The following is a 12,305-nucleotide window of genomic DNA, read 5'->3' as shown; positions in this document are numbered from 1 at the left end:
GTTTAGCAACATCTGAGTACAGCGATACCTCACATGAATGATTTTGCCTGGCTGTTTGGGGGCAAAAGGGCCACATTTGGGGCATGCGCATTTTCAATGTTAAACTTTGGCGTTTGGCGATCAACTGCCCATGCCCTATTTGGTACATCTTTGAGCCGGGCCATTTCAGTGAGCCCAATAAAGCCATATATTTTTGAAAACTAGACACCCCAGGGTATTTCAAATGCTAGTATTTTAACTCTTTCCATGCACCATATCTACCAGTCTTTGTCAAACTTTGTGGTAGTCATTTTTTTTGCATTTGTTTTTCCACACACACTTTACTTCAGGTATGAATTAAAAGGTTCTCATATATGTCACTATCATAAAACACCCCAATATGTGTTTAGCAACATCTACCGAGTACAGCGATACCTCACATAAATGATTTTGCATTGCTGTTTGGGGGCAAAAGGGCCACATTTGGGGCATGCGCATTTTCAATGTTGAACTTTGGCATTTGGGGATCCACTGCCCATGCCCTATTTGGTACATCTTTGAGCCGGGCCATTTCAGTGAGCCCAACAAAACCATATACTTTTGAAAACTAGACACACCAGGGTATTTTAAATGCTGGTATTTCAACTCTTTGCATGCACACATTTTACCACCAGAATTTTTTCAAAGTTTGCAGTAGTATTCTTTTGTGTGTATTTTTCCCCCTCACACCTATGTTATGTATGAATTTACAGCTCCTGGTATATGCCGCTGTCACACAACACCCCAATATGTGTTCAGCAACATCTCCTGAGTACAGTGATACCCCCCCATATGCATGGGTTTGTCGTTTTTGGGGGGGAACTAAAAGGCCACATTTGGTACGTGTGCATTTTTCTAATTGGAAATTAGATGTGTGGCCATCCTTCCCCCCCCCCCCCCCGTGTTAATTGGGACATTGTTGAACCCGGCCAATTCAATTTACCCCATCAAATCATACATTTTTTAAAAGTAGACACCCCATGGGCATTTAATATGCCAGTATTTTAACTCTTCATGCGAGAATTGTTTTAAGCTAATGGGCTAATTTTAGGACTTGCTCACAAAAATATATTTTTTATATATATATTTAATTTTTTTGCCCTTTTTAAAAAAAAATTTTAACTTGAAGGTTCCCCTGTTCCCCACTATCAGGGGAACCTTCAAGTATATTTTTGTGAGCAAGTCCTAAAATTAGCCCATTAGCTTAAAACAATTCTCGCATGAAGAGTTAAAATACTGGCATATTAAATGCCCATGGGGTGTCTACTTTTAAAAAATGTATGATTTGATGGGGTAAATTGAATTGGCCGGGGAACTGATTCCCATCAGTGGGAAATTTCTACATTTTACTGGTTTTTTTTTTTACAATTTTTTTCTAATTATTATTAATTTTATTTTATTTTTTAATTTATTTTTTACTAATCACACTGTGATTAGAAAGCTGGGCTCCATTGACTTGCATGGTTGAATGCAGTACCTGTATTCAACCTGCAAGTGGAGCCAGAGTTCTCTAGAGGGTCTGGAGACCGTCTAGCGAATTTTCACCTTTGTTTTTTTCCCGGGCCGCCGCCATCTTGCGGATGGCGAAGATCACCGGCAGCTGCGGCTCTGACCGCTCTCCGGAGCGGTCACAGTCCATCCAAAGGTAAGTGTTTGGTGTCGCTGGATGCCTCCTGATCGAGGCATTCCAGCGACACCATTTAAGTTTAGGAGGTGATCGTTGATCGCCTCCTAAACGCTTTTAAAACGGGCGTCCGCATTATAGCAACGCCGTTTGGGTGCAGAAAGCGAACGTAGATCGCTTTCTGCACCCATTTAAAGACATGCTGGTTCTGGCACGTCATTTGTCATAATCGACTTTTTTCCGTGCCGTGCCAGAACCGACAATTGTCATTAAGGGGTTAAAGTTTCAGTAACTAAAATGAACATGTTCACATTAATTGTTTACACTGAAGGGAAGCTTAAACGTGTAATTATGGCTTACACAGAGGATTTGGAAACTAGGCTAGGAAGCTCTGGACTAGTAATGTATCCAATTGGTGCTACTTTGAATCTGAGGGAAACTGGTGTAGGCAAGATGTTGAAAAGCCAAACATTTAATCACATGCATTCTTAAGTGCTGGCGCAATGCAGTGTTTAATGCCTGAGCTGACTAGTGCTGATTCCAGGAGCGACTGGAAACTAATCAGTAACTGCCGGTTTATTGAAGCAAACAAGCATGATCAGGGAGCTGAACTCAGCCACCAACGGAAGCGATTAACTAGCCGGCCGATACTTAAACACAAGCCGACTTGTAGCTATAGGCAGTGCTACTTAATCTCACCAAGGATTAAGTAAAGCTCATTTTTATCTTGCTACTCCAAAACGCTTGAATGCAGGTCTTAATCCAGGTAATTGACAACACATCTGGTCATCTGAAAAGCTTTTAAAATGCAAAAGGTGTTGACTAGTTGCAATATATCATTTATTCCCTAAATCTGATATCACGTTTTCATGCGAGGGTTTAAAAGCTGCTCACAATGGGATCTTTCATGGCAAAGCACATTCCACATGGTAAAGAGAACGCAGCTCCCACAGTCAACAGTATTAATGACTGAGGCTTCCTTTACAGGCTAGACTAACTTTCAATGACTTCAATAGCAGCAATTGAAGCTACCAAACACAACCCAACTCCCAGATCAAAATGCAATTGGTATACTGAATATTTATATAGTCCGACAAAAAAAAACTCTACATATTATATCCAGGTCAATTGTGCCAGTCTTAAATCTTATAAGTGGACATGTAAAATGCACCAGTTACCATTATCAACCAAATTTGAAGAGCCTTCCATCACTAAAATACAACCTCGCTGTCAAACTAAAACACTAAAGATTGGGTATTGACAGTTACCAAAAAGTAAAAACCTAGATTAAATTGTGTTCTAAGTGTTTCAATGTTCTTAATTTTGAAAATTTTCATTTTTATGTATAATAAAGGATTTGAGGGTTATAGGCCTTTGCAGAATCTTTAGAAAGTAATGAAACCGGATTGTTGGCGAGCACTGGCATGCTTAAACATGTAACCATCCCTTTTGCTGTCTTACCATTTACTGGTTTCTGGTGCATGGAGTCCACAAAGTGTCTTGGATTCTCAATTGTGTATTTGAGGTCTCTGATGGTGTGAGAACCGGTCCCTTCACTCCATTGTCCTTTCTTTGCTGTTCTAGCTTGCTCTTCTAATTCAGCCAGTCGGCTCTGCTCAGGACTAGAAAAGGAGATTAAGGAGATTTTCTGTGGTGTGATTCACAAAAGTTTTCAAAAAACATATAGCCCAATTATATGAAACCCAAGAATTCTTCCAAACAAGCTATATATGCTGCAGGTTGGTCTTTCTGAATAAACGTCAATTAGTTATGCAGAATATTTTTTAACTTTGATTTAACTTGGTTTAAACACTAAACTTAATATGTAGGTTTGACTACATATTGAATCTATCCAGCAGACATTTTTGAAAAGGGTCAGCATAGGTTTTACCAGCCACAATTCAGCTATAACATATAGACCAAACTATTACATTACATTTCCAGGGAGAATTTCTTAGGTGCTGCCCTAGGCCAGACTTCATATATCATACCCCGGCGCTGCGCATCTTTTGTGGACTGCCAGCTGGGAATATTGGTGATCACCCCTCTAACTTGCCAACCTAGGTCAGGATACGTTTTTCCTCAAATAAATGTAAAGTCACCATGATCCAAACACTAATGTTTAACCTCCACTAAATCAAACATTTATAAATTCATCCATCTGGAAACAAGCATGGATGCTGCGTACTGTGCACATTTAAAATACACTGATTTAATCTATTCACTACAATTAGATCTCAAGAAGCCAATTATATGACTACAATTGCCTGTTAACTGAACTGCTCTTCTCAGAGAAGCCGCTTCCTCGAGCAGAATGTCTACTTATTAACACTATGTTAAAGCTCTCCTGAGCACATTACAGCTGAATGACACTAGTGTACTCTATGTGTGAGCTATAGCCTCTGGCAATATACTTTGTAAGACATGGCACAGAGCTGTGGAGGGGTTAATGAGTTCTAATTAAGCGACTATTGGAAAAACCGCTCTGTGTATGCATTTAAAAGGCCAGCCAGCATCCTGGAGCCATGTTTATTATGCATGCCCTGGCACAGTAGAGCAGGAGAGAACAGATACTTCAAAATCAAGTGAGAATATAACTAATCAAAGATGAATATCTGCAGCAGAAGATATTCTGATTAAGGCATTACAAACTAAGCTTGGCATGGAGCTTCAATAAACATTTTGTATGTGTAACGTACCTTTAGTCTCCGTTGTTTTAATGCAGTCCCCTGACCCACGGCACGGTAGAGTTTATAGTCTAGTAGTATGAAGCAGCACATGCCAAATCTGGGTCTTTTATGAAGAGCAGCACTTGAATGGCACTTGTCTGGACACAGGCGTGGTGCATGCTTCTAATTTATTATTTTAGAAACTAGACTAGGATTAAATGTCAACTCATCTGTCATTATATGCTGCATTCTGAATATGTAAGGGGCCACTGAGGTGACGGACTGCAATACTAGCAACCATATCAAACATGACATGACCAATGAAGCTGTTCATTCAGAAACGTGTAAAAATGGAAGAGCCTGGACCCTATTCACTTTTCAAAGAGTTTTGAAGCCAACTTTCTATACTTTCTGTGAAAATTCAGTAGCCATTCCACTGCAGTCACTGAAGTCTGCTACTACAGAAAGGTTACATACTAATGTTTTCATTAGAGTCAGCCAGGGGAGGACTTAGAGTCAGAACTCCAGTAACTAACACATGTACAAAAGCCCCTTTAACATTAAATGTCACTGCTGTATTTCAAGGCTGGAAAAAAATGGGTTCCCTTGAACACAAAGCACTTGTGAGCTGAATGCTGCAGTAAACAGTGCATTAAACTGCTTCACTTGGCTAAGCTTATGTTTGTCTGTCATAGGATGCAACTATAGCCCAAATTAGCCAGAGGTCCCAATAAAAAGGTAGAATCTATTTCAGCTGTACCAATAGAAAAAGGTGCATCTAACCCAACAACCGAAGTTACTTACGTTGTGGCTCTAACACCTTCACGACGAGTCGCCAGGCCTTCCGCAACAAGGGACTCCGCAATGTTCTCTCCTGATGTGTCTGTGGGTGGGAATAAATCATGTTTCCCAAGTTCACGCAAAAACATCCACACTTAATCAGCCACATGCCCATGCAAAAGCAACCTGTGTATGTACAGACCCATAAGCGCATATCAAATCAAACTGTAGCATTTATTCTGTGTACAGTTTGTGCTAAATGTCTGAACACCAAATGCTTATTTTATTTAAGTTTAACCCCTAAAGGACAATGGGCAGTCCCTAAACCCATTGAAAACAATGCATTTTTAGGGGTTAAAGTATTCTGCCCAACAAACAAAACCTATAAACACCAACAAAGGTTTTACAGAATATACCTCAACGTTTTTACTGCGTATTAATATAAACCTACATAAAATACACCGAGGCGTGTTCTAACCCTACAATTGGGTTATCAGGTGAGCGACTGTCACAGGATACATACCTTTGCCCAGGTAAACCATTCCATACTCTCTGCTCGGCTGGACCTTGTGCTCTATAGTGAAGCAAACCTCCTTTCCAATCAGCTTTTTCCTCAGGAACTCGCGAGCTGGAAATGCCCAGGGCTACAAAGGAAGAACACCAGGAATCACTACAACTGCACAGGGAGCCGAGTCATACAAAGAATCAGGCAACATGATCAGACTTATTTTGTCCTTTATTGATTTAGAGAGGCTCTATATTTCCGGTACTTTATTTTGTCAGATAAGATTCTGCCAGCGCGGTCTTTTGTTTGCACCAAATGAGCAGTTAAGGCGTCTACGGGCTGATCTGCCGAGCGTGAATGCATACCCTACAGCATTTCCTATAAAAGGCAGTAGAGGGTGCTGCAGTAACACCGTCTAGTAAATGGACTATAACTTACATGATCAAAGTGCGAAGACTATTTTATTTGGTAAAATTATACCTCAGGGAAGAGGATACTTGTGGCAAAAACTTGCATTATCGTAACTTGTGGTCTTGGAGTTGTCGCCTTAGACGGCCCTAACAAAGGCTACCTGAACCAACAGGAAAGAACTTAATGGGGAGGGTAAAAGACCACAGGAACATAATAGCTGCACGTATAGTATCACAGAAAGGTCTCAGAACATATACTTATTTTAATCCGTAAAACCCAGGGCTTGTAAATAATGAAATCTACTTTAAATGCACAAAGGAATAACATTCAGCCCCTGTTACACATTCAGGGTAACTGTGCATGGAATATGAACTACCCATCATCTAATCAGTATTTGACATCTGGGAACTCATCATCCCGCCTAACCACAAGCTTGTTTACACCCATTTGCCCGCTAGGTTTCAAAAGTAACTGGGGTCCACAAGTCCAGACCAAAAGCACCACAAACAGGCCTGGCATTATACTGTAAATATGTTCATATTTCATTTATTTTTAAGTTGTCTGTATAATTGTACAAAATTGTGGCCTGTGTGGCCCTTGAGGACTGAAGCGGGGCATTCTCATCTCTTTATAGGCACCGATATTAAAGCAAATGTCATTGATCTGGGAAATAAAAACATTGAAAAAGATTTCTGGCGCATTGCTAGAAAAAGAGCACCTTACATGTTATTTCCAAAAATGATTTCACAGGCCGGCAGTGAAGCGACCTAGGTAAGACTTTCTTTATTATCAGTAATTGTATTATACTGGAGACATAAGGATACTTTGTTTCCACTGATCTACACTAGAAAGCTCAATAGTGCTACATAGTTTCAATTTTCCTTTTTTTTTTTAACAAAGAAAATGACACTGTCCACAATCAGGCAGAGTCTCTCCAGTAAGACAGGCCCTCAAGGCTGGTAACAATGCAACAAATTGAAGTTGTTAATTGCCTCTATTGCCTGATTGAGCTCAATTGATTTGCGATTAGCAGTAAGAGATTAAATGGTTGTACTTTATGTTTGTACAAAGCCCAGCTTTTGCAAGAGACATCCTGATAGTTTAACTGCTGGGGGGGGGGGGGATTTTAAATGCCTTCTAAAAACCTCTGATCTCTGCAGGCTTGTTTCTAGAGCTGGCAATAACTGAATAAATGGATACTATTCTATCCCTACCATAGCACGGCACTAGCATGAACACCAGAGGTGGCATATCAACCACTCCTGTTAAACATTAGTTTTTAACCCCTTAAGGACAATGGGCGGTCCCTAAACCCATTGAAAACAATGCATTTTGAGTATTGAACATGTACGGGCTTTGCCAGTAAGCTGATTTCTTAGCTTTTATCTGAGCAAATCGCACACCCTAGTTCAGCATGTAATGGATTTTAATGCGTTTCTTACCCATTCCATAAACACTAATTACCAGACCTCTAGTGCTAAATTTTAGCTTTTGGCTTGAGATTTGTCAAATACTGAATGTTGTGCAGGGGTCAGTCATTGTTTAGATCTGGTAAAAACGCTATAAAGCATTACCAGAAGCAAGACTGTCACATACAATCCCCTTCTGGCAAAGTAATAACAGCGCAGATAACTGTCACTGAATGAACAAACCAGCTAAAGAACAAATTTTTTAATGGCAAAGTGCAAAAACTATAGCTTCTGCAATAGATTGATACCCTTGAAGTGCCAGTGGACCGACTTCTATCAGACACATTGTTTTTTTAAAGTACGCAGGCTTTAAATAAAGCCTATTTTTAAACAAGTAGAAATAGATTAGGATTTTTAGACTTGCCATGTTTAACAGTACCTAGGAGGGATAGGCATTGCTTGGTTAAACTGGCTAAGTCCCCAAAATGAATCTATAGGGAAAGTAAACATGGCATTGGAGAGTGAGATATGGCAAGGCTCGCCTGCTTAGAAACACCCACTGTGTGCTCATTAAAAGTAGGATTGACAGCTTCAAACATATCGTCTCCATGTTATATATAATTGATGCACATAGAGATAGAATTTTAGTTTTTACCAAGCCGTATAAACCTGCGTACTGCAGACCTACCTCATCAGGAGTATCCTTTGAATCTTGCTGGGACACAGCGGCCCTGCGGGCCAGAGCACCCACACGGATATTGCTGAGATGGATCTGCCTTTCTGGAGGTGGACCACCACGAGGCTGACCCCTGACAATGATGGCACATCCAGAGAGGACCTGAAAAGACAGAAGCAGTGTCAGAATTTATGTGGCAAGGAATCTTGTGCAAATAGAGGCCAGATATTCCAAAGCAGTTTTGTACTTCGGCACATGAAAACTCAAATTAATGGTACTAGAACTGAATGGCTGTACACAAACTCAACCCACAAAAGCCAATGTTTAACCCCTTCGTGACAAAGGCTGATTTTACTTTTTGTACCCTTCGTGACAATGGCCGTTTTAACATTTCTGCGCTGCTCGTGTTTAGTTGTAATTTTCTTCTTTCCCGTTTACTGAACCCACACACATTAGATATTGTTTTTTTCAGGACAAGAAGGGCTTTCTTTAGATGACATTGTTTTGATTGTATCATATTATTTACTACTAAAAAAAGTATAAAATGGTGAAAAATTTAGAAAAAAATGACTGTTTCTAACTTTTAGTTGAAAAATCTTTTACTCATCTATAAAAGGTAATGAAAAAACCTGCTAAATGGATTCTACTATTTGTCCTGAGTTTAGAAATACCCAATGTTTTTATGTTTTTTTGCTTTTTTCTACCCATTATGGGGCAATAAGTACAGGTAGCGTTTTGCTATTTCAAAGCCATTTTTTCCAAATCTGGTAATTCTTCCCCTCATGTGCCATTTCGGGTATCTTTGAACCCGGCCAATGCAATTTACCCCATCAAGTCATATATTTTTGAAAACTAGACAGCCCAGGGTATTCCAAATGCTAGTATTTTAACACTTTCCATGCACCATATCTACCACCAGTTTTTGTCAAACTTTGTGGTAGTCATTTTTTTGCATTTGGTTTTCCACACACATTTTACTTCAGGTATGAATTAAAAAGTTCTCGTATATGTCACTATCACAAAACACCCCAATATGTGTTCAGCAACATCTCCTGAGTACAGCGATACCTCACATGAAGGATTTTGCCTGGCCATTTGGGGGCAAAAGGGCCACATTTGGGGCATGCGCATTTTTCAATGTTGAACTTTGGCATTTGGGGATCCACTGCCCATGCCCTATTTGGTACATCTTTGAGCCGGGCCATTTCAGTGTGCCCAACAAAACCATATATTTTTCAAAACTAGACACCACAGGGTATTTTAAATGCTGGTATTTTAACTCTTTGCATGCACACATTTTACCACCAGCATGTTTTCAAAGTTTGCAGTAGTATTTTTGTGTGTATTTTTCCCACACACACCTACTTTATGTATGAATTTACAGCTCCTGGTATATGCCGCTGTCACACGACACCCCAATATGTGTTCAGCAACATCTCCTGAGTACAGCGATACCTCACATGAATGATTTTGCCTGGCTGTTTGGGGGCAAAAAGGCCACATTTGGGGCATGCGCATTTTTCAATGTTGAACTTTGGCATTTGGGGATCCACTGCCCATGCCCCATTTGGTACATCTTTGAGCCGGGCCATTTCAGTGTGCCCAATAAACCCATATATTTTGAAAACTAGACACCCCAGGGTATTTCAAATGCTAGTATTTTAACTCTTTCCATGCACCATATCTACCACCAGTCTTTGTCAAACTTTGTGGTAGTCATTTTTTTGCATTTGGTTTTCCACACACATTTTACTTCAGGTATGAATTAAAAAGTTCTCGTATATGTCACTATCACAAAACACCCCAATATGTGTTCAGCAACATCTCCTGAGTACAGCGATACCTCACATGAAGGATTTTGCCTGGCCGTTTGGGGGCAAAAGGGCCACATTTGGGGCATGCGCATTTTTCAATGTTGAACTTTGGCATTTGGGGATCCACTGCCCATGCCCTATTTGGTACATCTTTGAGCCGGGCCATTTCAGTGTGCCCAACAAAACCATATATTTTTCAAAACTAGACACCACAGGGTATTTTAAATGCTGGTATTTTAACTCTTTGCATGCACACATTTTACCACCAGCATGTTTTCAAAGTTTGCAGTAGTATTTTTGTGTGTGTATTTTTCCCACACACACCTACTTTATGTATGAATTTACAGCTCCTGGTATATGCCGCTGTCACACGACACCCCATAATGTGTTCAGCAACATCTCCTGAGTACAGTGATACCCCACATGCATGGGTTTGTCATTTTTGTGGGAACTAAAAGGCCACATTTGGTACGTGTGCATTTTTCTAATTGGAAATTAGGTGTGTGGCCATCCTTCCCCCGGTGTTAATTGGGACGTTGTTGAACCTGGCCAATTCAATTTACCCCATCAAATCATACCTTTTTTAAAAGTAGACACCCCACGGGCATTTAATATGCCAGTATTTTAACTCTTTCCATGCGAGAATTGTTTTAAGCTAATTTTAGGACTTGCTCACAAAAATATATTTTTTATATATATATATTTTTTTTTTTTGTCTTTTTAAAAAAAAAATTTTAACATTTTTTTTCAACTTGGAGGTTCCCCTGATAGTGACATCAGTGGGAAATGATTTTTACATTTTACTAGTTTTTTACTATTTTTTTTTCTAATTATTATAAATTTTATTTTATTTTTTTATTTATTTTTACTAATCACACTGATTAGAAAGCTGGCTTCCATTGACTTGCATGGTGAATGCAGTACCTGTATTCAACCTGCAAGTGGAGCCAAAGTTCTCTAGATGGTCTGGACCGTCTAGCGAACTTTTAAAATTTGTTTGTTCCTGTTACAGGGCAGCGGCCATCTTGCTTGATGGCGAAGATCATCGGCAGCTGCGGCTGTGACCGCTCTCCGGAGCGGTCACAGCCCATCGAAAGGTAAGTGTTTGGTGTCGCTGGATGCCTCCTGATCGAGGCATTCCAGCGACACCATTTAAGTTTAGGAGGCGATCGGCGATCGCCTCCTAAACGCTTTTAATACGGGCGTCCGCCGCCATACAAAGTATGGCGGATGTTGACGCCCCGTGGAGGGGCCAGAGATGGCCCCTTCGTTCCGATAGCGGCGTTGCTGAATGCCTCGAGGTCGAGGCATTCAGCAACGTTTTTTTGGGTGCAGAAAGCGAAAACAGATCGCTTTCTGCACCCGTTTAAAGACGTGCCGGTCCTGGCACGTCAATTGTCGTAAAGCACATGCTTTTCCGTGTCGTGCCAGGACCGGCAATTGTCGTTAAGGGGTTAAAATAGTCATGGCTTAAATGCTTGTATAGTGATCAAGGATGTCCACACCAGGATGCATCTTTTAACCCAAAGAGACGCTATGTACGAAATAGTTTGAGATGCCTTATACCCCAGATATGCCACCCTGCCCACCCAAATATGCCTTATACACCACTGTGCCCCCCGAATATGCCTTATAACCCTGCCATATGCCACTGTGCCCCCCAAATATGCCTTATAACCCCATACTATATACCACTGTGCCCTTGATATGGCCCTCTGCCCCCAATATGTCTTATAACCCCCTATATACCACTGTGACCTTGATATGCCCACCCTCAGAGTTACCCCCGTGCTCCAGAATTCTTGGTGTCTAGTAGGGGCAGCCAGTGAGCATCTGCACGATGTGCGTAGATAACCTCTGCTTCTGGCCGGGACTTTCGCTGGAGCTTCTATGAGCACCAGAAGCTCATGTGACACCAAAGCTCCATCATAGAAGCCCCAGTGGAAGTGCCGGCAGTAGCAGAGTCGCCCACCGGCTGCCAGAGAGAATGATCCCCTGCAGCACTTCCTCCTCCGGCAAACGTTGCGCAATGCGCGCATAGCACCTCCGCTGTGCTGGCTGATACCTCCGCCGGAAGGTCCTCTCACGCTGGTGCTCCATCATAGAAGTTCCGGCGGAAGTGGAGAACAGCAGCAGAGGTACAACCCCCACCGGCTGTCAGAAAGGAGGATCCAGGTCCCCTGCAGCTCTGCGGGGGATCTGGATCTTAGTGTTATCCGACCTCTAATTAATTGGTAAGCTTTTTTCTCCTTTTCTTTTTGTTCTTTTAGAGAAATCAAGAATAATAAACTAGCCTACTTCATTTTTTTGGATAACAATACTTTTTGCCAACCCAATATGGCCCTTTGTGAAGCAATTGCTTATATCAAGACACGGTCTATATGTATGTCTTTGTTATG

The 12,305-nt window shown here is 41.0% G+C and overlaps 1 protein-coding gene across 1 annotated transcript in view; it reads right to left on the bottom strand.

Moving 5' to 3' along the window:
* Nucleotides 1-12,305, bottom strand: part of LOC149298729 (staphylococcal nuclease domain-containing protein 1) — a 356,956-nt gene that overhangs the window by 301,110 nt on the left and 43,541 nt on the right. Inside the window, exons 2-5 of the mRNA XM_089487066.1 lie at nt 8,105-8,254; nt 5,615-5,735; nt 5,116-5,194; nt 3,104-3,264 (exon numbers count right to left, since the gene is read on the bottom strand). Coding sequence (XP_089343192.1) covers nt 3,104-3,264; nt 5,116-5,194; nt 5,615-5,735; nt 8,105-8,254 — 511 coding nt within the window. The remainder of the gene's footprint in view (nt 1-3,103; nt 3,265-5,115; nt 5,195-5,614; nt 5,736-8,104; nt 8,255-12,305) is intronic.

The sequence above is a fragment of the Sceloporus occidentalis genome, unplaced genomic scaffold, assembly GCF_023333645.1.
Source record: "Sceloporus occidentalis isolate IW3139 unplaced genomic scaffold, rSceOcc1.0.p SCAF_31, whole genome shotgun sequence".
NCBI lineage: Eukaryota > Metazoa > Chordata > Lepidosauria > Squamata > Phrynosomatidae > Sceloporus > Sceloporus occidentalis.
This window is presented reverse-complemented; position numbering and strand designations above follow the sequence as displayed.